The 27,208-nt window shown below is 37.4% G+C and overlaps 1 protein-coding gene across 1 annotated transcript; it reads left to right on the top strand.

Moving 5' to 3' along the window:
• The first annotated feature begins 14 nt into the window (after positions 1–14).
• osbp2a (oxysterol binding protein 2a) lies at positions 15–22,922 on the top strand. Its single transcript, XM_084399897.1, has 14 exons — positions 15–437; positions 5,012–5,217; positions 12,587–12,837; positions 12,915–13,083; positions 13,445–13,568; positions 14,111–14,177; positions 16,356–16,484; positions 16,575–16,820; positions 17,370–17,490; positions 17,911–18,014; positions 19,629–19,724; positions 19,805–19,989; positions 21,228–21,448; positions 21,565–22,922. Exons 1-14 carry the CDS (start codon positions 280–282, stop codon positions 21,705–21,707), a joined length of 2,220 nt encoding a protein of 739 aa, XP_084256023.1. The 5' UTR covers positions 15–279; the 3' UTR covers positions 21,708–22,922.
• The last annotated feature ends 4,286 nt before the right edge of the window (positions 22,923–27,208 follow it).

Here is a 27,208-nt window from a genome sequence, read left to right as displayed (position 1 = left end):
TCACTAATGTCTTTACGTCATATGGCAGATTCTGAGCGGTCTGTGCGTCCGCGAGGCATCTACGTCATCCACTGTGTTGGTTCCCCCAGTAGCATCAGTTTTCCATCATATCTCAGAAGCGCCGCCTCTCCTCGCAGTGACCGCAAATTTGACTCCTCGCTCATGCCCTAAACGTGTTGCATACATGCGAAGGCAGGTGAGGTGTCTGGCGCGCGATCCGCAGCGGTGAGAGAGACAGCAGCAGCGCGCGCGCGCGTATCCCCGCGGACAACGCTCAATATGACCGAACTGGTGGTGCGGACCCTTCCGTCTCCTTCAGGTGTGCAGGGTCCCGGCCCGGACACTTATAAAGGATGGCTTTTTAAATGGACCAACTACCTGAAGGGCTACCAGCGCCGGTGGTTCGTCCTGAGTAACGGCCTCCTGTCTTATTACAGGTACGTGCACTGCGTTTCAGTTGATGCGCACGAGGAGCGCTCGAGACTCTCGGCGCGCGTGACTTTGCTGTGTCACCCCTTTCACCGGCCACGGTACGTACATTATCTGACTTTTAACTGAGGTAGAGTTGCGCAGAAGTTTGAATTAGAAGGCCTCTTACCTGTGGGCACCGCAGGTTACAGCCACAGCACAAGTCATTTCTTAGCTGTCCATCCATGCTGCAACAATGCCTCTCCTGTTTATAATTAGTAATGGGGACATCTGAAGCAACTAGCCTAGATCAAGTTTCCACGCTTCTGCAAGGGCCTAACAGAAAAACACTATTTAATACACATTATACAGTGTATTTATATGCAGTGGGGTCTTAGAACATTAGTGATAATACCTCTGTTTTCTCCTTTACAAAACTGTGCTTTAAAAATATTATCAGTGTATCCATTTAAGTAAAAAAAAAAAAAGGGTCATGAATTTCAGAATATCTTTGTATTTGGTGTCTCTTTTAAGAGGCACGGACTCCTCAAGTTTGTGTAGAACCCGATGATCATGTTCTCCAGCATGATCTGAGAATGTTTCAAAGAACACATTGTGCTTCATTGGGACATCTGTCCATCTCTATACAGCAGTTTAAATGCTCAATTCAAGTACATTTGCCTTAAAGCTGCAGTCCGTAACTTTTTTGGGTTTAAAATCACCCAAAATAAATTGAGCAAGTACATAACCCGCCAGTGTTCAAAACTATCTGCTTGCCTTAGCTCGATTCAAAACGGTAAGCTTGTAATAATGTTTTTAATTCCAGTGTTACTGGTGTATTTCCGCGGGAAATTCGAGCATGTCTTTGCGTCATTACGTCACATCTGTACACATAAAGGAGGAGTCTCGGCTAGTAGGCTATATTGCGTTTGAGGATGTTGGAGGTGGAGATTTTTTGCCTTTTCTCGCAGCACTTGATATAATTAAACTTATCAATTTAATGGCGGATTCAAAAAGGTTCAAACGACAATCACCATGGACAACTGGAGATTCACCCGTTGTAAAACGCAAAAGACTTCAGAGTGGCTATAGAAAAAAAGAGACTGCGACCGGGCCCATGCGAAAACAAGGATAATATCGGAAGGGCATTAAATGTAGTCACGCAATGCTGATGTTGTTAACATTAACAATTTGAAAACAAAGTATAATTTGCACGGTTTGACGTGATATGATAAGCGATCGTTAGATTGTTTTTTTCCCTTAGTTGGTCAGAACAAAAGTGGATGTTACTGGTTCACATGACATTTTCCGGTGAAAAACCTTATGTTGGTCATACTTCCAAAAAGTAGGATCTGTGATTCCGAATGCCGGGATCCACACCGGCGGCGACTGACAGCCGCACATTCTCCTCAAAACATTAATTCATCCGCGCTGTGCCGTGCCGAGGCACAACCTACGTAAAGTTGATAATTACGCGAGGAACTGCAATTGCAGATTTCGAACAGGGATGGCGACAGAGGGAAAACTACGGACTGCAGCTTTAATTTCATTACAGACCTTTGGGACATTCTGTTATCCTGAATTAAAAATGTGTGGTGTTTTGCATATTGTATTTTTAACGCTATTAACATTATTATCCTCATTATGATAATTGCTTTTGTACCCTTCAGCTTGTACTCAAGTAATGCAGCAGTAAATTATATCTTGCTACTGCAGTGTATCTGAAGAGTTCAGATGCAAAAGCCTGTAAGTGCCATCTGAAATTTTCTTCTAGAATGATCATTTTTATCAAGCTTGTATATTTAAGTTCAGTAATTTCACTTAAAGGTAGGGTAGGTAATCCTTTTTCTAAAAAAAAAACATTCCAAATTTGTTTAAACTGTCTTTATATACCAATACATAATTAAAATGGAAGTACTCTGAAAAAGAAAATAAAAAAATCGAGTGACTGTAGACCTTTTAATCTGCAATAAACACAGCTCATTATTTCCATTCACTCCCACCCCCTCCCTTCTGAGCTCCTTCCAAAGCCACGCCCCCAAAACACATGAACGCGCGACGCCAAACGCTCAGGCTCAGCTGGAAGACGCATTTATTACCTGAGACCGCAGTACATACAATGACATCATGTCAGAATCACATGTAATAAAATACCTAACTTTATCACTATGAATATAAACAAATAAGATTTCTTTTAGTACTCACTATCAAGCTAGCATATCGATAATGGTAAAGTTTCATTCGGTAACGAGCTATATTTATAAGGCAAAACTAAAAACAGGTTGCATTGATACACGTTTTTCCATTACCATCAGTTACACTGTGATGAAGGTGAATTTCGTGTAAGATTCATAACATATACGGTGTTTTGCATGTAAGAGTTTCCATGATGAAAACATTGTTGACTCTAATGAAGACTAACGTACACTCCGAGTCCGGAGACAAGTACCGCATCGTCGGTTCGAGGACAGGTCCGGGGTTGAGGGCGAAGCAGAGGAGGAGGTCGTTCAAGAGTGCGGGCAGGGTCCGAGGAAGTAGTTTTTGCCTTGTTTGCCTTCGCTGACTGCATATGCAGGTGCTTTGAGCTGAATATTTCCGGGAACGGTGACATGTGATGAGTGCACGCAGGGCAGCGCGCGCAGTGGGGCTCGGGCACGAGACATGAAGGCATCTGATTGGTTCTTTACATTCGCACCGAATGGCAGTGATTGGTCAGAGTTTTTACTGTCCTGCAGCTGCTACAGAGGTAACAGAGGTCTGATTTTTTTCATTCCTTTTTCTAAACACATAATGTATTGACTACTATCAGGATGGAAGGACCATTTCACCCAGTATAAAAAAAAGTGTTTCTGAACAGGATTACCTACCCTACCTTTAAGTGGCAATGAAAATTACCTATTATTTGTCATTTAAGTGAAATTACTGATCTTAAATATACAAGCTTGATAAAAATGATCATTCTAGAAGAAAATTTCAGATGGCACTTACAGGCTTTTGCATCTGAACTCTTCTGGATTTGATATTACCGAGGCTCTGATTCTGCATTTATGGACCCAGAAATCCTGCAGTTATTTATTGCAGCCAGCATGTAATATCTGTCTGTCAGTCTGGAACTTTCAGTGTCTAACGGCAATGCTGATGTGAGCAGGGTACCAATAATCGAATACAAAATACAATGTAATAGTAAATGAGATGAAAAAAAAAAAAAAATACTGCAATACAATACGTAATACAAATAAGAAATACAATAAGTAAATAAAGTAAAGTACAATTTTGTATGATTTTACACAATAATAATATATTCACTCATAATAACAAAATAATAAATCTACATTATTGTTTTTACACAATAATTACCCACAATAATAAATTCCCCTATAATAAAAGTAAATATTTGTTTGCACAATAATTACTCACAATAATAAATTCACCAATAATAATAAAAAGATAACAAATAAATTATGTTTTACAACATAATTACTCACAATAATAAATTTACTCATAATAAAATCATAAAAATAAATAATTGTTTTATATTGTTTTATTACTCAGTAATTACTCACAATAATAAATTCACTAATTATAATAAAATGATTAAAAAATATATTTTACTCAAAAATTAATCAAAATAATGAATTCACTAATAATAATAAAATAATAAAAATAAATTGTTTTGCAACATAATTACTCACAATAATAAATTCACTCATAATAATAAAATCATAAAAATAAATAATTGTTTTACTCAGCAATTACTCACAATAATAAATTCACTAATTATAATAAAATGATTAGTTTTTTAAATTATTTTACTCAAAAATTACTCAAAATAATACATTCACTCATAATAATAAAGTAATAAAACTAAATTGTTTGATAGCATAATTAATCATAATAATAAATTCACTTATAATAATAAAATAATAAAACTAAGTTATTTTTTACATAATAATTAATCATAATAATAAATTCCCCAATAATAAAAGTAAATGATAATGTTTACACAATAATTACTCACAATAATAAATTCACTCATAATAATGAAATAATAAAAGTAAATTATGTTTTACAGCATATGCACTCACAATAATAAATTAACTTATAATAATGAAATAATAAAAATAAATTATTTGTACACAATAATTACCCTCAATAATAAATTCCCCAATAAAAGTAAATTGTTTTACAGCATAATTACTCAAAATAATAAGTTCACTCATAATAATACAACTCAATTCTTATATACACAATAATTACTTACAATAATAAATTCACCCAAAATAATACAATTATACAAAATAAAATATTTTTACAGCATAATTATTCACAATAATAAATTCACACATAATAATACAATTGAAAAATATATTTTACACAATAATTACTATTATTAATAAATAATAATTATATTTAATTATTGCACGAACGATTGACAAGGCTGCTGGTAGATGTTGGAACTGACACTGTTATGTTAGTTAATCAGTCTGGCTGATATATCAGTCTATCACTAATATATGGGTGTGTTTGTGATGGTGTGACTCTGTCAAATTACTTTCAGCTAGTTGCTCCTTTAACCCATGTCGTTGTGTGAATTTGTCTTTAGGACTCAAGCAGAAATGGCACACACCTGCCGGGGCACGATTACCTTGGCGACGGTGCACATAGAGATGGGCGACACCTATCACTTCGTGTTGACAAGTGGGGGGCGGAGCTACCACCTGAAGGCCTATACAGAGGGGGAGTGTCAGCGCTGGGTTTCTGCTCTGCAACAGGCCAAAGCAAACGCCACTCAAATGATGCCCCACTCAGGTGAGTCCTGTCACAGTGCCAATGAAAATCATCCCAGGATGCACTTCATAAGGCCAATTCACACTGACCGACGCCGACAGTCACCAGATTACTGCACGTCACTTCTCAGACATTCCAAGAACAATATTCAATCATGTTCAGTCGACGGAAAAGAGAGCCGGCAGGTAACACACAGATCCGACACACTGGTAAAACCCAACGCCGTTTGTCTGCGTCTGTCGGTGCAGTGTGAATTAGCCTATAAAGGCCCATTCACACCAAGGACGATAACTAACGTTAACGATAAAGATATAGTTCTAAAAATCGTTCTTTATATAAAAGAAAGCAGAGTTCACTCACACCACACCTATAACGATAACGGTACAAAGAAACAATGTCACTGGAATCACTTTCAGAACTCTTTTTTTCCAGCTGATGATAAAAACATTGAGAGCCAATCAGAACCCATCCTGCTTTAAAGAGCTCGAGCATTTAAAGGGTTAGTTCACCCCAAAAATGTTGATTATCCCATAATATACTCATCCTCAAGCCATCCTAGGTGTAAATGACTCTCTTCTTTCAGCCAAACACTATCAGTGTTATATTAAAAAATATCCTGGCTCTTCCCAGCTTTATGATGTGAGTGAATGGTCACTTGAGATTTTGAAGCCCAAAAAAGTGCATCCATCCATAATAAAAGTAATCCGTACGGCTCCAGGGGTTTAATAAAGGAAAAACCTGAAATGATTTTGTAAGACAAATATCCATATTTATAACTTTATAAGCTAAAACCACTGGCTTCAGCCGTACACAAGTCTAGTTCCGGTGGAAGAGTGACCTCTGACCCGACGCATGACCTAGGATGTAGGAGTAGCGTAAGCTTAGGTGAGAGTAGACGCTGGGAAACAAACTCAAGCTCCTCCAACATTTCTCTTTAAAAATTCTCATTTTAGACTTCTAATTCATGATGGGTGTTTTGTTTTGCTCTGTCCTCTGCACTTCCACTTTCGTCAATACGTCATGCGTCGGGTCAGGGGTCACTCTTCCGACAGAACTACACTCGTGTATGGGGGTTACCGGAAGCCTGTGAATACAGTTTATAAAGTTGTGGCTATTAATTCATTAATATGGCTATTTTTCTTACAGATTTTTCTTACATTTCTTATATTAAAAAATGTGTAAAATAGTCATAATAAAGAATGAGGAGCGTGCACATATTCTATTGTTATTGTTTCAATAATCTTTCTTGTTGTTCAGGCTTTAATAATACATCAATATCAGCCATATACATTATTTTTAAACAGGTCTGCATTCTTATCTTCTCATAACCTTTAAGGCCCGTTCAGTTATAATGATAACGATAACGATAACGATATACACTCACCTAAAGGATTATTAGGAACACCTGTTCAATTTCTCATTAATGCAATTATCTAATCAACCAATCACATGGCAGTTGCTTCAATGCATTTAGGGGTGTGGTCCTGGTCAAGACAATCTCCTGAACTCCAAACTGAATGTCAGAATGGGAAAGAAAGGTGATTTAAGCAATTTTGAGCGTGGCATGGTTGTTGGTGCCAGACGGGCCGGTCTGAGTATTTCACAATCTGCTCAGTTACTGGGATTTTCACGCACAACCATTTCTAGGGTTTACAAAGAATGGTGTGAAAAGGGAAAAACATCCAGTATGCGGCAGTCCTGTGGGCGAAAATGCATTGTTGATGCTAGAGGTCAGAGGAGAATGGGCCGACTGATTCAAGCTGATAGAAGAGCAACTTTGACTGAAATAACCACTGGTTACAACGGAGGTATGCAGGAAAGCATTTGTGAAGCCACAACACGCACAACCTTGAGGCGGATGGGCTACAACAGCAGAAGACCCCACCAGGTACCACTCATCTCCACTACAAATAGGAAAAAGAGGCTACAATTTGCACGAGCTCACCAAAATTGGACAGTTGAAGACTGGAAAAATGTTGCCTGGTCTGATGAGTCTCGATTTCTGTTGAGACATTCAGATGGTAGAGTCAGAATTTGGCGTAAACAGAATGAGAACATGGATCCATCATGCCTTGTTACCACTGTGCAGGCTGGTGGTGGTGGTGTAATGGTGTGGGGGATGTTTTCTTGGCACACTTTAGGCCCCTTAGTGCCAATTGGGCATCGTTTAAATGCCACGGCCTACCTGAGCATTGTTTCTGACCATGTCCATCCCTTTATGACCACCATGTACCCATCCTCTGATGGCTACTTCCAGCAGGATAATGCACCATGTCACAAAGCTCGAATCATTTCAAATTGGTTTCTTGAACATGACAATGAGTTCACTGTACTAAAATGGCCCCCACAGTCACCAGATCTCAACCCAATAGAGCATCTTTGGGATGTGGTGGAACGGGAGCTTCGTGCCCTGGATGTGCATCCCACAAATCTCCATCAACTGCAAGATGCTATCCTATCAATATGGGCCAACATTTCTAAAGAATGCTTTCAGCACCTTGTTGAATCAATGCCACGTAGAATTAAGGCAGTTCTGAAGGCGAAAGGGGGTTAAACACAGTATTAGTATGGTGTTCCTAATAATCCTTTAGGTGAGTGTAGTTCTATGACCATAAAGGCACAGAGAAACGATGTCCTTGGAATCACTTTCAGAATGATTGTTTCCAGCTGATGAACGATAAAAACATTGACAACCAATCATAATCCATCCTGCTTTAAAGAGCTCGAGCAGACGGCAAAACTGCTTATGATAAACAGAATATTGTTGTCCGCTGGTGTCGTATATAGTAGAACTAAACATGAATTTCATTTTTCATTTTAGCAGTGCAAGTTCTGTAGAAATGATTTATTGCAGATCTAATCTCAGATGTAAAGGCTGTGAATATGAATGCACAGTCAAATTATTTCCTACTGAAAACATCATCATTTAAATTATGTCTCACTCTCGTATATCCCCCAAAAAGTTTTGTATAATAAACACCTTGTTTATCCCCTTTACCATTTAAGGCAAAACTTTGTGCCTTTTCTATTATTTCTTTCTTTTATTTCTTTTTTTAGCCAAATGCCACTAGGGGGTAGCATTGTTCATGATTTTTTAAGCTTGTTTTTCCTTTCATATTTAAAGTATTTATAAATCCACAATTATATACAAAGTAATTATTATTTACTCATAAATATTCTGTTTTTATGTGTGTGTTACATTTAATTGACAGGTTTCATTTGAAATTAAATAATGCAGTGCACGTCTTACTTTTTTCTTATTTCTATCCTCAGAATTCTGTTTTTTTTTTTTTCTCAACAAAAATGAATACTCACAGCATGAGAAAACTTAAAATTTAAGTGAAATATCTTTGATATTTTAAATGCACAGATCATTTTGACTGTTTTCGACTCCTCCTACATTATTGCTTTTACACGAGCCTCTTTTATCCCCAAATGTGATTAATATGCATGCTGCAACACCTTCCCGTTTGGACCATCTCATCTGCTACTGAATGAAGTGACGAGCATGTTAGCTCCGCCCACTGTGCAGGATGGAGAATGCGAGGGGAAAGAGGGAGGGCGAGAAGGAAAACAGGAGCGCGAGGGATGGGAGGGAAGCTTGGAAGGTGACCGAGAGGGAACGCTGCTTCACGCTTCCATTCAAAAACATTTGATCATCTTCACTGCATAAGCCTTTGCTCCGTATTTATCAGCGATTCAATCCTGTCGAGAAAAGGTAGGATAAATTATAAATACATATGCTTGAATGGCATTAATGCAAAAACAGGTCTTTTGTTTAGTGGAAAATAAATTCCGAGTTCATAGATGTTTTTTAGCCAGTGTTTTATTTGAGTACTACTTAATGTGATGGAATGGTCTGTTTTACATCCTAATTTCAGCCAAGTTAAATATGCAGTAGCTTTTTATGATCAGTTACAGGAATGAGTCTATTTTTATAGATGCTCTGAAGCACATTGTGGCCACTGTATCAGTCAGTTCCTATCAGTCAACTTGATGTTCGCATGTGTTCGCTTGCTCTTTCGTGGGTCAAATACATTTAGCGCTTACAGCTAAATCTCAGGATTTGCATCGGGAACCAATTGAGCCAATGTTTGACTTCACAACAGCATGATGTGTGGTATAGCCTGCATTTATAACTACATTTTTACATTTTCTGAATAAAATGTGCAGTGTTGTGTTTGTCAGGGCGTTGCTAGCATGTTCTTGGTGTCAAAACTCCTAAGTTACTTTAAGTCTGGTTTGTCAGCACCTCAATACTGTACACTACTGTGAGAAACTTACAACACAACTGTGCAAATCAGATTATCTGTGATGCAAAGTATGCAGGCCAAACTGGATTGTCAGACAGCCAGTGAACTTTTCGAAGATCGTTCTAGGCTTTCCTTTGCTGCGCCTCCATTGATGTTGGTCCACACTTTGAATCTTCCCTGTTAGGTGTGGTTAGTCAGGGATGAGTCACTCGTCTCTCTCCAGCAGGTCAGGGGAAGATGATCTTTGTTTTATTCTCCAGCGCTGGTGCTTTTCCTCTTACGCCCACCGAGGCTGAGCGAGTTTAATTCCCCCGAATCCCACCTTCAGGTCTCGCTCTGATGGCAGGCAGGAGTCATCTTCTGTATGTGTCTCAACAGACTGGAGGAGTTCTCGCTCTCTCCTCTTTCATTCTGCTCTCTAGACATCCACATTAATCCACTTTCCCCCATTGTTTTCTTGGCAAGCATAAAATTGCAATATTTTGCTTGGATTGGGTTTAAGATGCTTTGGCTTAGATGCAGTTTGGATGGAAAGATTGAATCATATAATCTTTGCAGCTGCGATTCGGCACTGTAAAAAAAAATCCAACTTGCAAAAAGTTCTAACAAATGTAAAAAAAAAAATGTTGCATGAACAAAGAACAAAGAGAGCCAGCTTATTATTTAGTGTGAACTCAACAAGAATACTAATAAGAATACTAATAAATAAAAGTATTTGTAACAAAAGTTGCTTTGTTGACCTCTTAAAAATTTACTTTAAGGCTTAAAAATTGCTTAAACTTAAAACTTAAAAATTGCTGACGTAAAATTTACGTTTAATTCAATTCTTGCCATTTCTTCGTTACTATTTGTGAAATTTACTGAAAAGTGTTTCAAAGTAAATCCTACACCAGTTTTTTATTGTCACAATTTTTTTATAGATATTTTTTTTTTAAAGATATGGCCGATAAGATACAGATTGTTTTCAGTACCTAATAATTATTGTTTATTTTAAATTTGTTGCTTTTATATAAAACGAATTAATCATAGATTATACTAATACTATATAATAATACTACAATGAAAAACAAAACATTGATATTCATTATTATTACTATTTTTATTATTGCAATAATATGAAAAGTTGCTATGTAAATGGTTGGAAATGAATTTTTTGTGTTTATTTTAGAGCTGTTAAGCTTACAAATATATTATTATTAATATATTATTAATTATAAAATATTTGTATGCTTTTTAATTGTTTTCTTATACGCACCAAGGCTGCATTTTTTTTAATGTAACAGAACTGTTGTCTATTTGAATTATGTTAAAACATAATTTATTCCTGTGATCAAAGCTGAACTTCAGAAATCCTTCTGATATGATGATTTGATGCTCAAGAAACATTTCTGATTATTATCAGTGTTGAAACAGTTGTGCTGCTTAATATTTTTGTGGAAACTGTGAATTGGAAAAAAAACTCTGGATTCTTTGGTGAATAGAAAGTTCACAAGAACAGCATTTATTTGAAATACAAAAAAAAACCCATTATAAATGTCTTTACTGTCAGTTTTGTTTTAATGTGCTGCTAAATGAGTATTATTATTATTATTTTAAAACCTTACTGAGCCCACTGAACAGCAGTGCGTATATGTACACATACACATATACATATAATCATAATGACGTACATCACCTGATGATTTGATCAGGGAGCAGCAGGTCATTTAAAGGTCACACTTCTACCCAACTGATCTCCATTCACTGATGTACAGATTCAGTGAACAGTGTGCCAGCATGTAATTGCTCGTCTCTGTGTATCTGCCTCAGGCTCCTACAAGCAAGTACTTCCAAAAATGTCTTGCGTCACACAAGACAAGAGGTGATTTACAGCCTGTCCTCGTCTGTTTGCCAGTGAGTGATGGCCATGTTGTGTGAGAGAGTAGGCAAAGCGAGACGCATTAGCCCCTTTGGGTTTTTCATTCTCTTTATAGCTTCTAAAAATAGTCGTCACCTAGTTTCCATGGTAACCATGTTCATTCACAGAAATCTTGTGTTTGAATGGGTTGTTGGTTATGACGCCTCTCTTTCACACTCGCTCATTCCATCACCAACTGCCCACATTCAATTGTGATGTCCTTCAACTCTCCAATGGCATCTAAATCTGGATATTTCTCCGTCTGATTGCGTCTTTGTTGATTTCTTTCTGTTTGAACATGTTGTCTTTCTCTCTTTCTTGCTGTCTCCGACGGCTGCCTCCTTGGTCAGCATCCATTTAAAGCTTAGCTGAAAAATACGCTTGTAATTGAAAAGACCTCCACAAAAGGACTGTGTAAATTCTCAGCTGTCACATCAGACCCCTCCAGCGCCACGTCTGTGCTATTTATAAACTTATTTTAGTTCAGCCTGTAGTACTGCAGTAAATTTGATCATCTCTGTTGGCTGCAGAACACCATAACACACAATAACTTCACTTATTTAAAGGAATGCGTCGTACTTTCGATTACCACAAGAAGACATTTTGAATCATCCCTTAATTTGCAAAAAAAATGGTTTGTTGAAATATGATGATCTCCTGGCACGGAACCCATTTCTAAAATTTAAATGCTGCAATATATTTTAAGACTCATTTTTACTCTGTGAGGAAAATAGTAAAAGACTATGTTTTTTATACATACTTTATACAATATTATGTAGTATTTCTTATTTGTAGAGCTTAACGTTTTTCAGGTAGGTCTATATCAATTTAATTAATTTCTTTGTTCTTTTTTATCACTGTTTACTTGTCTTTAGTAATCTTGAAAGTAATTTTTTATACTTAGGCTGGTAGGTTTTTGCGATATTGAAATTGGTCACAAGAATCATGGTTTTTCAATGGTATAAAAAATTTAGATGTCATAAAAACCTAATTTAAAGCTAAAATAACTATATTGTGATATATATTGTTATCGTGAGATAAAATTACTCATGATATATAGATTTTGGTCATATCGGCCACCCCTTTTAGGCATGCCTGCACATCCTCTGCTGTCAATGGACATTCGCCTGTGAATTGTAAATTGATGCAAATGCAAATGAGGCTGCGACTAGCTTTACTTCACTTATAACATCTTCTCATTAATTTTCCGTCTATCTCTCCATTTATCTCTTTTCTGCAGATGACTCGGGTGACGAGGGTCCACTAGCCCAGCCGGATCGGGCTCTGATCCAGGGGGCGCTCAAGACTCTGGCCAGCAAGCTTGAAGACCTCAGCACCTGCAATGAGCTCATAGGGAAGCACGGTGCCGCCCTCCAGCGCTCCCTCAGTGAACTAGAGGACCTGCGAACACCCACCGACGGCGCCGATAAACTGAAGACCGTGAACGAGCGAGCCACTCTCTTCCGCATCACTTCCAATGCTATGATCAATGTGAGTCTTACAGTTGACTCTGCATACTAAACGAAATCAAATGAATGGTGAATCTAAATGATTGGTTTTTGGATCAGGCCTGCCAGGACTTTGTGGATCTAGCGGAGACTCACAGCCGGCGGTGGCAGCGTGCGCTGCAGTATGAAAGGGAACAGCGCCACCACCTGGAGGAGACCATCGAGCAGCTAGCCAAACAGCACAACAATCTGGAGAGAGCCTGGAGGGAAGCGCCCAGTACACACAATAGTGAGACTTTTTGACTTTTTTCTTCCATCGAGCACAAAAGGAGTTGTTTTGCAGAATGTCCAAGCTACCTTTTCTCTATAATGAGCGTGAAGAGTAAACTTTGGCCGTCATGCTCCAAAAAGTACAAATAGAATAGAAAACAGTTATTTTAAATTGCAATAATATTTCACAATACTACTGTTTTTACTGTATTTTTGATCAAATAACTGCAGTCTTGGTGAACGTTTTTCCAAAACATTAAAAATCTTAATGACCCAAACTTTTGAATGGTAGTGTAAATATTTCTATCTTTATTATAAAACTACATTTGTAATAATGCTGACCTAGCACTAAGTGAGATTGTCCATGTGTTGCTCTTCAGAAGGGGCGGAGCGAACACCGGAGGGGGAATCCAGTGAAGAGAATGAAGACATAGAGTTCTTTGATGCCATGGAAGATTCTCCAGCCTTCATCACAGTGCCTGCAGAGGATCACTCACAGCACAGGTTCATATATAGATCATATAGTTGATGGCTTTTACTCACTGAACCAGACACACACACACAATCAAATCACTGACCATCTGATGCATATAAAAGGAAAACAGCTTGATAAAATAACAAGATCAGATTTGATTGGCTGACTGTTCGCAATTTCTGGAAGTGAGAGTGCCCAGGTTTTACTAGCTCACTTAGAATAATCTTCACAATTTACACAATTGTTTTAGCTTTTTCAGATAATTATCATTTGTGCACTGAAACTGCTGCACTATTATTTTAATATTTAGTGTCATCAATTTCAGATGTACTTGCCCCTACGTGGCGTGTAAAAACAAAATTAATTGTGGTTTTTCATGTCAGTTAGATGGCCTTTCCCTGTATAAATGGGCAGTTCTCTGCCAAAATAAATGAATGCTATTTGGTATAATAATGCTATTAAGGAACGAATTGTTTTTCACCATTTATGTGTTATCTGTTCAGGCACTAATGTGCCTGAATAATGATCTTCCGTTTCATCCTTCTCTTGTGTTTCTCTGTGTGTCTCTCAGACACTTGAGCAGTAACCAGAGCGTGACAAGTGGAAGCTTATCCAGTAATTGGAGCCAGGGCGACAATGTAGGTTTGGGCTTTTGTTTAATCATAACATCCAAACTAAACCACACATGCCAAATAATGTCTTATATAAATAAATATCTTATTTAAAGGGTTAGTTTACCCAAAAATGAAATTTCGGTTATCGTTTACTTACCCTCATGTCATTCCAAACCCATAAGCCTTTTGTTCATCTTCGAATCGAAACACAAAAGAATATATTTTTCATGAAATGAGATATCTTTCTGTCCCTCCATTGACAGTGTACACAACTACCACTTTGATGCTCTAAAAACATCATAAAGAATAAAAGCCTAAATTCAATCTGCTCATCATATAAAGCGATTGTCTCTTCAGAAAATTTGGACTAAACTGCTCAATTCATTTGGATTTTTTAAAGGATCTCTTTATGAACCGTTTGAAGCTTTCAGTGAATAGGCTTTCAGTGGAGGGACAGTTCATAAGATTATATTGAATATAATAATATTAATAATAATACTTTATACATGAAAAATTAATACTTTTATTGCATTTATCAAAAGCAACAGTACATTTATTTACAGTTGTAATCAAACAAATGTTTGTAGTTGTTTGTAATGAACAAGTCAAACAAAAGTAATTGAAATAGCTCAACACAACAAATGTTTCAAGTGGTTTCCCCAAATTCAGCTGAAAATGCAACTTTTATTGACTTCTGTAGTCTCAAAATTATTCAACCCCTGAATTGAATCCCTCACAACAGCACAAATCTACAAAACAGGTGTTGCCTCAAGCACACCTGATGCAACTAATCAAGGGCTTCATTAGTTTCACCAGGTGTGCTTGAGCTAGAACACATGAAATATCTGAACTGGCTAGGCTTGTTGAGTATCACGTTTGACTGCATGTTAGAAATATGGTAAAAAATAAGTCAAAAGAATGGTCCAAAAAGTTAGAAGATATCATCGCCCTTCACAAACAAGGAATAGGATACAAAAAGATAGCGAAGGCACTTAATGTACTAAACGCATGCCAGAACTCCAAGACATACTGACATTGAAAAATTTGCTCAAAATGATGTAAATAAGCCACAGAAGTTTTGGAATTCTGTTCTGTGGAGCGTTAAAGAAGAACTTTTCAGCCCTATGGATCAGTGGTATGCCTGGAGGAAGAATGAAGCATATGCCGAAAACACATTCTGTCTTGCGGAAGGCAAGATGGATTCATTAAAGTATTAGAAAATCCTTGGAGAAAACACCATGCCATCAGTGAGGAAGCTGAAGCTTGGACGTCATTGGACCTTCCAACAGGACAATGATCCCAAGCATACCTCAAATTCCACCAAGGCTTGGTTGCAGAAGAAGTCCTGGAAGATTCTACAGTGGCCATCACAGACACCTGACTTGAACCCCGTAGAACATCTCTGGTGGGATTTGAAGAAGGCGGTTGCAACACACAAACCTAATAATATTACTGAACTGGAGGCCATTGCTCATGAGGAATGGGCTAAGATTCTTTAGAAGCGCTGCCAGAAGCTGGTGTCTGGTTATACATCTCGTTTGCAGCAGGTCATGACAGTCAAAGGGTGTTCTTCTAGTACTAAAGATGCTTGGCATGAAGGGGTTGAATAATTTGAAGACTGCAGAAGTCATTAAAAGTTGCATTTTCCATTGAATTTGGGGAAATCACTTGAAACATTTGTTGTGTTGAGCTATTTCAATTACTTTTGTTTGATTTGTTCATTGCAAACAGCTGAAAGTCTGTACATTTTGCCAATAAACCTGATTTGCAGTGGGGGTTGAATAATTTTGATTACAACTGTATAATGTCACAAAATATTTTTATTTCATTGAAGAATCCTGAAAAAATTGAAAAAATGTATAATGGTTTCCACAAAAATATGAAGCAGTACAACTGTTTTCAACATTGATCATTAAAAGAAATGTTTTTTGAGCATCAAATCTCTGCATATTAGAATGATTTCTGAAGGATCATGTGACACTGGATTTATATCTCAATTTCTTGGTGAAGATGATTTCAACAGAGAGACAGATATCTCAGATTTAATTAAAAAATATCTTCATTTGTGATCTTAAGATGAAAGAAATCCTTATGGGTTTGGAACGGCAAAAACGATGATGATGTAAATGATGACAGAATTTTCATGTTTGGGTGAACTGTCCCTTGTGTTTGCTCACTAGAGTGTTTTCTCTGTGTTTACAGGACAGTTCTGGTAGCTACTTGCGCAGAGGCAGACGCTGTCGCATCCCAGATAAGCCCAACTACTCCCTGAACCTGTGGAGCATCATGAAGAACTGCATTGGCAAGGAGCTCTCCAAGATCCCCATGCCTGTAAGAGGAGCCTCAGATCTGGTGTGTTGTGTAGCTGTTGATATCTGAATCTTCACAGGGATTTGTGTGCGTCTGAATCCTCACTTCCAGGTGAACTTCAACGAGCCGCTGTCGATGCTGCAGCGTTTGACGGAGGATCTTGAATACAGCGAGCTCCTGGACCGGGCGGCACGCTGCGACTCCTCTCTGGAGCAGATGTGTCTGGTTTCCGCCTTCTCCGTCTCGTCCTATTCAACCACCATCCACCGCACAGGGAAACCCTTCAACCCTCTGCTGGGAGAGACCTATGAGCTGGACCGCGTGGAGGAGTACGGGTACCGCTCCATTTGTGAACAGGTCCGAAACCACACTCATAATGCACAAATATTAATTTGATTATTAATTGAATAAATCAGAAATGAGGATAATAATAATATTATTGATAATACTTTGTAAATAAATCCTTATTATGCACCTTAGTTCAGTAGATAAGTAGACTTTTTTTGGAAAGAAATTAATACTTTTATTCAGCAAGGATGCATTAAATTGATAACTGAACGTGACAGTAAAGACATTTATAATTTTACAAAAGATTTCTATTTCAAATAAACGCTGTTCTTTTGAACTTTCTATTTGATCAAAGTTTCCACAAAAATATTATGCAGCACAACTGGTTTCAACATTGATTGTAAATGTTTCTTGATCATCAAATCATCATATCAGAAAGATTTCTGAAGGATCATGTGACACTGAAGACTGGAGTAATGATGCTGAAAATTCAGCTTTGATCACAGGAATAAATTACATTTTAAAATATATTACAATAATTAACAGTTATTTAAAATTGTAATATTTCCCAATATTGTCAGTGATTCCACACACACTGATTCTCTCTCTCTCTCTCAGATAAGTCATCACCCACCGGCGGCTGCCCATCATGTGATATCGCAGCGAGGCTGGACCTTGTGGCAGGAGATCACCATTGACAGCAAATTTCGTGGCAAATACATCTCCATCATGCCGCTAGGTGATCCATCATGAGCTATGTGTCGCCTCTCAAGGACATTCACATCATCACACACACAAAACTATTGAATAGTTTCCACTTTTCTATCAATCCAGAGTTACCTTAAAACCTTGATTACCTTGAGGGAATATAAAGCAGAACAAAACAGTAATAATATGTAAACTCTATAAACGTTTTAAAAGTGATCACATTACATTTTTTTATTAAAATACTTGTTACCTAGATTCACTTTGTGCACATGCAAATGTATATATAGATGTGCTGCTTCCCGGTAAACATTACTTCAAAGGAAAATTTCATTTGTGGAATGGTTTCTATTTTTACAGCTCCGAACTGTTTTTAGAGCGACTTTCATTTCCAGGTACATTTCTCCTTCTCATGCTATAATTTGCTCATAATGCCTCTGTTTGCTCTCTGCAGGCAACATTCACCTTAAGTTCCACACCAGTGGGAATCACTATGTGTGGAGCAAGGTGACCTCCACTGTGCACAACATCATCGTGGGCAAACTATGGATTGACCAAGTACGTGATCGGTGTTCTCTTATTTTTTCTGAATTTGTTATGTGTACGTATTACTCTTCTGTTTTACTCTTCTATGTATTACGCTCATTTTAATGTCGTTCCAAATCCAAAATCACCATGAAAGTATCATTAAAGTAATCCATATACTGTATACAGTGCTATGCATAAGTTTAGACACCCATGCTAAAGTTGACTAAAAAGAGGAATAAAAAATCATCTTTTGGAAATTGAACTTAATGCCTTAATTTAAAAAATTAGGAAAAATCCAACCTTTAAGGACACCAATTTTCTTTGTGAATGAATAATGTATCGTAAATAAATAAATGTTCTTCCTTAAAATACAGGGTGCATAAGTTTGGACACCCCTATGTTAAATTCCCATAGAGGCAGGCAGATTTTTATTTTTAAAGGCCAGTTACTTCATGGATCCAGGATACTATGCATCCTGATAAAGTTCCCTTGGCCTCTGGAATTAAATAGCCCCACATCATCACATAGCCTTCACCATACCTAGAGATTGGCATGGGGTACTTTCCATAAGATCATCTCTCAATGCAAATCAAACTAGCTATTAGGCTAACTGAAATAAAACCATGCCAATCTCTAGGTATGGTGAAGGCTATGTGATGATGTGGGGCTATTTAATTCCAGAGGCCAAGGGAACTTTATCAGGATGCATAGTATCCTGGATCCATGAAGTAACTGGCCTTTAAAAATAAAAATCTGCCTGCCTCTATGGGAATTTAACATAGGGGTGTCCAAACTTATGCACCCTGTATTTTAAGGAAGAACATTTATTTATTTACGATACATTATTCATTCACAAAGAAAATTGGTGTCCTTAAAGGTTGGATTTTTCCTAATTTTTTAAATTAAGGCATTAAGTTCAGTTTCCAAAAGATGATTTTTTATTCCTCTTTTTAGTCAACTTTAGTATGGGTGTCTAAACTTATGCATAGCACTGTATGTATCAGTATTGTTAATATGCAATTATAGTACTTATGAATATTTTGAATTCTTTTTATTATATTTATATATTTTTTTTACTTCAAGTTTCAGTATTTTATTGTGCTTTTGTAATTTTTGTTTGTTTATATATATATATATAATATATATATGTATTAATTTAGCTTTATTTCAATTAATGAAAAGACATTTCAGTAGTTTAAGTTAACAATATTAATGCCATATTCCAAGTCTTCTGAAGCTGTACAATGAATTTATTTCAGAATCAGATTTAAATTCAATAAAAATCTTTATTGTTGCTCTCAAATCCAACATGACACCATTTTATGTTATATCAGGTTTAATGGAAGCAAAAAGTAATTGGTTTGCAGCAACATAAGGGTGATTAAATTATGATTTTTCATTTTTGAGTAATATTTATGGTTTGAGTCCTCCCACGTGGTGTGGCATTACTCATCTTCGACACTATCTGTTGGATAAAAGTCACCATTGACACTGTTCTCCTCCATCTGTCTTCCACCCCATCATTCCCACTCCAGAGGAAACAGGAAGCTATTATTACATATATATATATTCTAATGCAAACAACTGCTCTCCTCACTGCAGCTCCGTCATTATTATTAATGTATACTCTTTGTCCCGATGCAGTCTGGGGACATTATAATAGTGAACCACAGGAGCAAGGACACGTGCCACCTCAAATTCTCCCCTTACAGCTATTTTTCCAGGGATGTTCCCCGCAAGGTCAGTGTGTGCATCCTCTGTTCAGTCTGTGTGCTACTGCCCTCTGCAGGGTATTGAGTGTGTCTGTGTCCTGTCACCAGGTAACAGGCGTTGTGACGGATGGTGAAGGCAGCGCACACTACATTCTCTCTGGAACGTGGGATGATAAAATGGAAAGTGCAAAGATCATAGAGAGCAGCCACGGCTGGGGAGGATCTGAGGGAAAGCAGAAAACTGTCTATCAGACTCGACCACCACAACTATTGTGGAAAAAATACTCTCTCCCGTAAGAATCAAACTTTAACTGTCTGTCTGTCTGTCTGTCTGTCTGTCTGTCTGTCTGTTTGTCTGTCTGTCTATCTATCTATCTATCTATCTTTTTTCTTTATATCTATCATCTGTTTTTCTATCTCTGTTTTTCTTTCTATCATCTGTTATCTATTTATCTATCTATCTATCTATCTATCTATCTATCTATCTATCTATCTATCTATCTATCTATCTATCTATCTATCTATCTATCTATCTATCATCTGTTTGTCTGTCTGTTTTTCTTGCTATCTGTTTTTCTATCTATCTATCTATCTATCTATCTATCTATCTATCTATCTATCTATCTATCTATCTATCTATCTATCTATCTATCTATCTATCTGTCTGTCTGTCTGTCTGTCTGTTTTTCTATCTATCTATCTATCTATCTATCTATCTATCTATCTATCTATCTATCTATCTATCTTGCTATCTGTTTTTCTTTCTATCTATCATCTGTTTTTCTATCTGTTTTTCTTTCTATCCTCTGTTATCTATCTATCTATCTGTCTGTCTGTCTGTCTGTCTGTTTTTCTTGCTATCTATCTGGATATCTGTTTTTCTATCTATATCTATCTGTCTATCTATCTTTTTTCTTTATATCTATCATCTGCTTTTCTATCTCTGTTTTTCTTTCTATCATCTATCTATCTATCTATCTATCTATCTATCTATCTATCTATCTATCTATCTATCTATCTATCTATCTATCTATCTATTTGTCTGTCTGTATATATCTGGCTATCTTTTTATCTTTGTATTATTTATAATGTGTAAATTATATACTTCTTTTAAATATTTTGTTTAGTAAATGTATCTTTCTATACTCTCGTTTTGTCTGCTGTAATTCCAGCGAGATCTATCTATCTATCTATCTATCTATCTATCTATCTATCTATCTATCTATCTATCTATCTATCTATCTATCTATCTATCTATCTATCTATCTATCTATCTATCTATCTATCTATCTATCTATCTATCTATCTATCCGTCTGTCTGTCTGTTTTTCTTTCTGTTTTTCTGTCTATCTTTTTTCTTTATATCTATTATGTTTTTCTATCTCTGTTTTTATTTCTATCTATCTATTTGTCTGTCTGTATATATCTGGCTATATTTTTATATTTTTATTATTTATAATGTGTAAATTATATGTTTCTTTTTAATATTTTGTATCTTTCTATACTCTCGTTTCGTCTGCTGTAATTCCAGCGAGAATGCCGAGAACATGCATTTCTTCTCGTCTCTGGCCTTGACTCTGAATGAGCCTGAGGATGGAGTGGCTCCTACTGACAGCCGTCTACGGCCCGACCAGCGGCTGATGGAGGCGGGTTTGTGGGACGAAGCTAACGCTGAGAAACAGCGTCTGGAGGAGCGTCAGAGACTGGAGAGGAGGAAGAGAGAGGCGCAGGCCAACCTCGCACTAGAAGAAGGCAAGACAGAACCACAAACACTCGTATCGTTTCAATATACAGTACATACAGTGCAGTAAAGCTGTAGACCAGTATACTATTATCTCAATAAAGATGTTTTGTCCTGGATTTGACAGGTAAAGAAGCGGAGAGGTACCAGCCAATGTGGTTTGAGAAAAGGACTGACACAGAGACAGGTGAGAGCAGCTACGTGTACAGAGGAGGCTACTGGGAAGCCAAAGACAGACAAGACTGGAATCAGTGCTCTGCCATCTTTTGAGGCCTCTCTTCCACCAGGACCAGCTTGCCATTCCCGAATCATCTTTCCCATTCCAAGGAGTTTCAGAGATGTGGAATATACTGATTCAAGGCATCCACATGTATATAAATGTATATCTTAATTTGGAGTGTATTCATGGGGGCATTGGGACACCTGTATCATAGCAGGGAAAATTCACATAGCATGAAAAAAAACATTTTAAGCACAAGAGATGGAGGCACTTTATAAATGTCACAGTGAAAGACACTAATAACATTAATGATCTGGGGAATGTAACACTTCACCAGGGATAAGATTCTTCCTCAGAGCTTTTGCTGATTGCTTCAGGTTAACTGTATGATAGCCATGATGAATTATCCACCGGTGTGTGATAAAAGACATTCAGAGCACATGCTACTCTTGAAGTATGGAGACCGAATGCCCTCAAGACTGTGTTCCTCCATTGAGCTGTAGAATAGATTAAGTGCTGTGTGGTTTCAACAGTGCAAACATGCTCCATTAGCAACCTAGATACAATCCAGATCAGTGCATTGATGTTGCTTTTACAAAATAACAATTATCAAAGCTAATTTATTAGATGCGAGAATTTCTTTTTAGCTGCCTGTTTGGTTATTTAGCACAAGCGTAACGTAAATGTCATTGTGTAGGTGATGAATTACGGCTTGATTGAGATTCTCCATTTAGAGTCATGGTTAGATGTGTGCAAACATGCTAAAACGTCCAGCTACAATTCAGCTGCGCATTTATTTAGTTAAGTAGATGAATTAATAAAACATTGCACATCGTGAAGTATTACTCATCTGCATGCAGTGCAGATTTTTGGAAATAATTATGCAAAATTAAGCATGCACTTCAACAGATTTGTTCATATATTTGTCTAACACAGTATCAGATCACATTTTAGGGTGTTTGCAAACTTTTGGCCTTGACTATATATTGTCAGTAACTAACATTTTGTGGTGGCAATACTTTCTAGTTTTCAGTATTAGCAGCTGAAGCACACTAACACTAAATACACCCTTCTTGCTGCAAGGAAAAGTGGTCTGGAATACTGACCGTAAACTGTAACCAAAACGAAGATGAAGGAAACTCATATTTAGGCATTAAAAACTTTCAGAATATGAGCAGAGCAGTGTTGTATGTACACTTCAAATGAGAGTTTACCATGTCAGGAACTGTGTTTAGTACATTGTGAAAAATGTAAAGGACTGATTGAATATTTACTGTCTGTGTTTGAGTTTTTCAACCAAAAGCAAGTGTCTTCAAAGAATTCCTTGAGATCATCAGCACCGCAACGACTGCAAAAACTACACTTTCCATGTACGCAGTATTTTCCAGATATATAAATAACCTTAAGCTGATTATTATAACTATAAATTGATTAAAAATGATGCTGATATGGTAATGTTGAATGTGTTGGACATTCCAAGGACTCTTATTGAAGTTCATCTCTCTAAAATGTGCACTGTAGATAATGTGTATTTGTCTTAATAATTGTAATAATCTGAATATATATGTAATAGATTCAAACGAATGATAAGAACAATAATTATTTGATTAATATTTTAAGGGTTATCAATGGTTGGTTTTGCTCCTTTGGTAGCATTTCAGTTCTCATCACGGCCAGTAGTTGGCGCCAACGTACTTGAAATTAGCGCTGGAGCATAATTTGATAAAATTATGCAACACAATCTTCTAGAAGCAATTTAGTCTCCTGGCAACAATATATCCTGAAATCTACAGGGTGAATATAAATGAATTTATCTCGTGAACAGCGCAAGACAGAATTTTCTGCTGTTCAGATAAAATGTCTGAATGTTTTATTCCACACTGATACTGTGAAGTGAATATGATGGGTGGCAACATTGCTCAGTTAATCACCTTTATATTCACAGTACTTGTAGCACATCACTGACTCAGGTTAATGGAAGATACTGATCCACTGGTTCAGAACGGCAACATACTCATTTAGGGGAGAGCGGGGTAAGTTGTCACACTGTTCACAACTCCAACACTAGAGGCTCTATCTCAAAAATCAAAAAGCCACTTTATGTGACTTCTTTTTCTATAGTCAACTTCCTGTTCACATGTGGTCAAGATCACTGTAATCTGAGGTTAGCACAATTTTCTTATTTTTCTGCTTAAAAAGTAAAAAAAATGCACTTTACATTTTATGCAATACAACTTTGTTAGGTATGAATGTTTAAAATGATTATTTTGCACAAAATAGAGGAGACAGTAACGTGTCTTTTGATACTTTAGCTAAAGTGATATGTTGAGCTAAACTTGAGATTTAGCCAACATTAGCACACATGTCAGTATGGGGCAAGTTGTCTCAATGACTTTGGGACAAGTCGTCACGTGATAACTTGCCCCTGTACAAATAAACACACAGAACATGCTCAAAAACATGATAAATTGTGATATTGTAATTTATTTCTAATTGCAATGAGGTGTTTGAAGGAAGGAAGGAAAGTCAGGAATTAAGGAAGGAAAGAAAGGAAGGAAGGAAGATGGTTCGAAATTACATTCCTGGGATTGTGGCAATTGCCTATCCTCTGGCTGCAACCCCCTTAAACATTCAGGCTGGCTTTAGGGTGGCTGGGGTTCAACCTTACAACAGAGATGTATTTATGGAAACCGAGTTTGCACCATCCTATGTCACAGATCGCCCCATTCAGAACCCTGCGCTGCCAGGCTCCAGCACCAACCCTGCCTTGCAAGGCCCCAGCCCCAACCCTGCCCTGCCAGTCCCCAGCCCCAACCCTTCCATGCCAGTCCCCAGCCCCAACCCTGCCCTGCCAGGCCCCAGCCCCAACCCTGCCCTGCCAGAATTGTGACTCTGGAGATGAGTCTGATTAGTCAGATACAGGGCATCTGTTTTGTTCAGAGGTTAAACATGTTAAGTTAAGCAAGTTATCTGCAGCATTCCATTCAGTTATCAGGATCTATGTGCAAGCCATAGAACGTTCAAAGTAAAGTGGTCTTGCCACTTAATTGAAATGTGCATTATTTGGATTGAAATAATTGTTTTTCCAGATTCTCCAGGCACGGATGTTTATATTTCCAGTTCTGGTTTGAGTTTAAAAATTAAAATCAATATTCACAATTAAGTAGTTGTGTTCTTATTTTTAGATAATCTAGTGTGACAACTTACCTGCCGATGGGACAAATTGTCACAAGTGCACACTCGCTATTCAACAGTCTACAACTCCGTAATGAGATAAGATATGAAGATGTTATGAATACAACATCCATAATTATTGGGACATCAACACAATTCCAATCTTTTTGGCTCTATACACCACCACAATGGATTTGAAATGAAACGAACAAGATGTGCTTTAACTGCAGACTTTCAGCTTTAATTTGAGGGTATTTACATCCAAATCAGGTGAACGGTGTAGGAATTACAACAGTTTGTATATGTGCCTCCCACTTTTTAAGGGACCAAAAGTAATGGGACAATTGGCTGCTCAGCTGTTCCATGGCCAGGTGTGTGTTATTCCCTCATTATCCCATTTACAAGGAGCAGATAAAAGGTCCAGAGTTCATTTCAAGTGTGCTATTTGCATTTAGAATCTGTTGCTGTCAACTCTCAATATGAGAACCAAAGAGCTGTCACTATCAGTGAAGCAAGCCATCATTAGGCTGAAAAAACAGAACAAACCCATCAGAGAGATAGCAAAAACATTAGGTGTGGCCAAATCAACTGTTTGGAACATTCTTAAAAAGAAAGAACGCACCGGTGAGCTCGGCAACACCTAAAGACCCGGAAGACCACTGAAAAAAACTGTGGTGGATGACCGAAGAACTCTTTCCCTGGTGAAGAAAACACCCTTCACAACAGTTGGCCACATCAAGAACACTCTCCAGGAAGTAGGTGTATGTGTGTCAAAGTCAACAATCTAGAGAAGACTTCACCAGAGTGAATACAGAGGGTTCACCACAAGATGTAAACCATTGGTGAGCCTCAAAAACAGGAAGGCCAGATTAGAGTTTGCCAAACAACATCTAAAAAAGCCTTCACAGTTCTGGAACAACATCCTATGGACAGATGAGACAAAGATCAACTTGTACCAGTGATGGGAAGAGAAGAGTATGGAGAAGGAAAGGAACTGCTCATGATCCAAAGCATACCACCTCATCAGTGAAGCATGGTAGTGGTAGTGTCATGGCGTGGGCATGTATGGCTGCCAATGGAACTGGTTCTCTTGTATTTATTGATGATGTGACTGCTGACAAAAGTAGCAGGATGAATTCTGAAGTGTTTCGGGCAATATTATCTGCTCATATTCAGCCAAATGCTTCAGAACTCATTGGACGGCGCTTCACAGTGCAGATGGACAATGACCTGAAGCATACTGCGAAAGCAACCAAAGAGTTTAAGGGGAAGAAGTGGAATGTTATGCAATAGCCAAGTCAATCACCTGACCTGAATCTGATTGAGCATGCATTTCACTTGCTGAAGACAAAACTGAAGGGAAAATGCCCCAAGAACAAGCAGGAACTGAAGACAGTTGCAGTAGAGGCCTGGCAGAGCATCACCAGGGATGAAACCCAGCGTCTGGTGATGTCTATGCGTTCCAGACTTCAGGCTGTAATTGACTGCAAAGGATTTGCAACCAAGTATTAAAAAGTGAAAGTTTGATTTATGATTGTTAATCTGTCCCATTACTTTTGGTCCCTTAAAGTGGGAGGCACATATACAAACTGTTGTAATTCCTACACCGTTCACCTGATTTGGATGTAAATACCCTCAAATTAAAGCTGAAAGTCTGCAGTTAAAGCACATCTTGTTCGTTTCATTTCAAATCCATTGTGGTGGTGTATAGAGCCAAAAAGATTAGAATTGTGTCGATGTCCCAATATTTCTGGACCTGACTGTATGTGCCCAAGACTTCCTCCTTTCATTTGGTATGAGATTTATACCATTTTGATGTATGGTGCTCAGTAAATGTTAGACAGTGTGAAAAGTGTGACAACATACCTCAGGTTGTACCAAAATCTCTTTCTTCTGCTGAACAGAAGTGAAGACAATAATATGAAGAATGTTGGTAACCAAACTGTTGACTTCCAAAGTATGGGAGAAAAAATCCAATGGAAGTCAATGGTGCCCAAAACCTTTTGGTTACAAACTTTCTTCAAAAGATCTTCTTTTGTGTTCAACGGAAGACAGAAACTCGTACAGGGTTGGAACAAGTTGAGGGTGAGAAAATTATGACAAGAGTTTTCATTTTTAGGTGAACTATCCCTTTAACCAGGTTAAACCTGCCATCTAAAATAACCATTTTCTAATCAGTCAAGCTTATCTTGCATGCTGTATAACATTGTAAAACGTAGCCTATAGTGATGCGAGTGACATTTTTAGCATTGTCATGAAAATCTAAAGGCTTTACTGGAAGTATTGTTAACCTTTTTTCAATTTGAGTTAAAGTGTGATATAGCCTACATAACGTGATTATAAAACAAAAAGGGGTGAAAATAAAAGGGAAATCAAA

This window comes from Rutilus rutilus, assembly GCF_951802725.1.
Source record: "Rutilus rutilus genome assembly, chromosome: 25".
NCBI lineage: Eukaryota > Metazoa > Chordata > Actinopteri > Cypriniformes > Leuciscidae > Rutilus > Rutilus rutilus.
The sequence above is the reverse complement of the archived record's forward strand: the minus strand, read 5'-3'. Positions and strand labels throughout refer to the sequence as shown.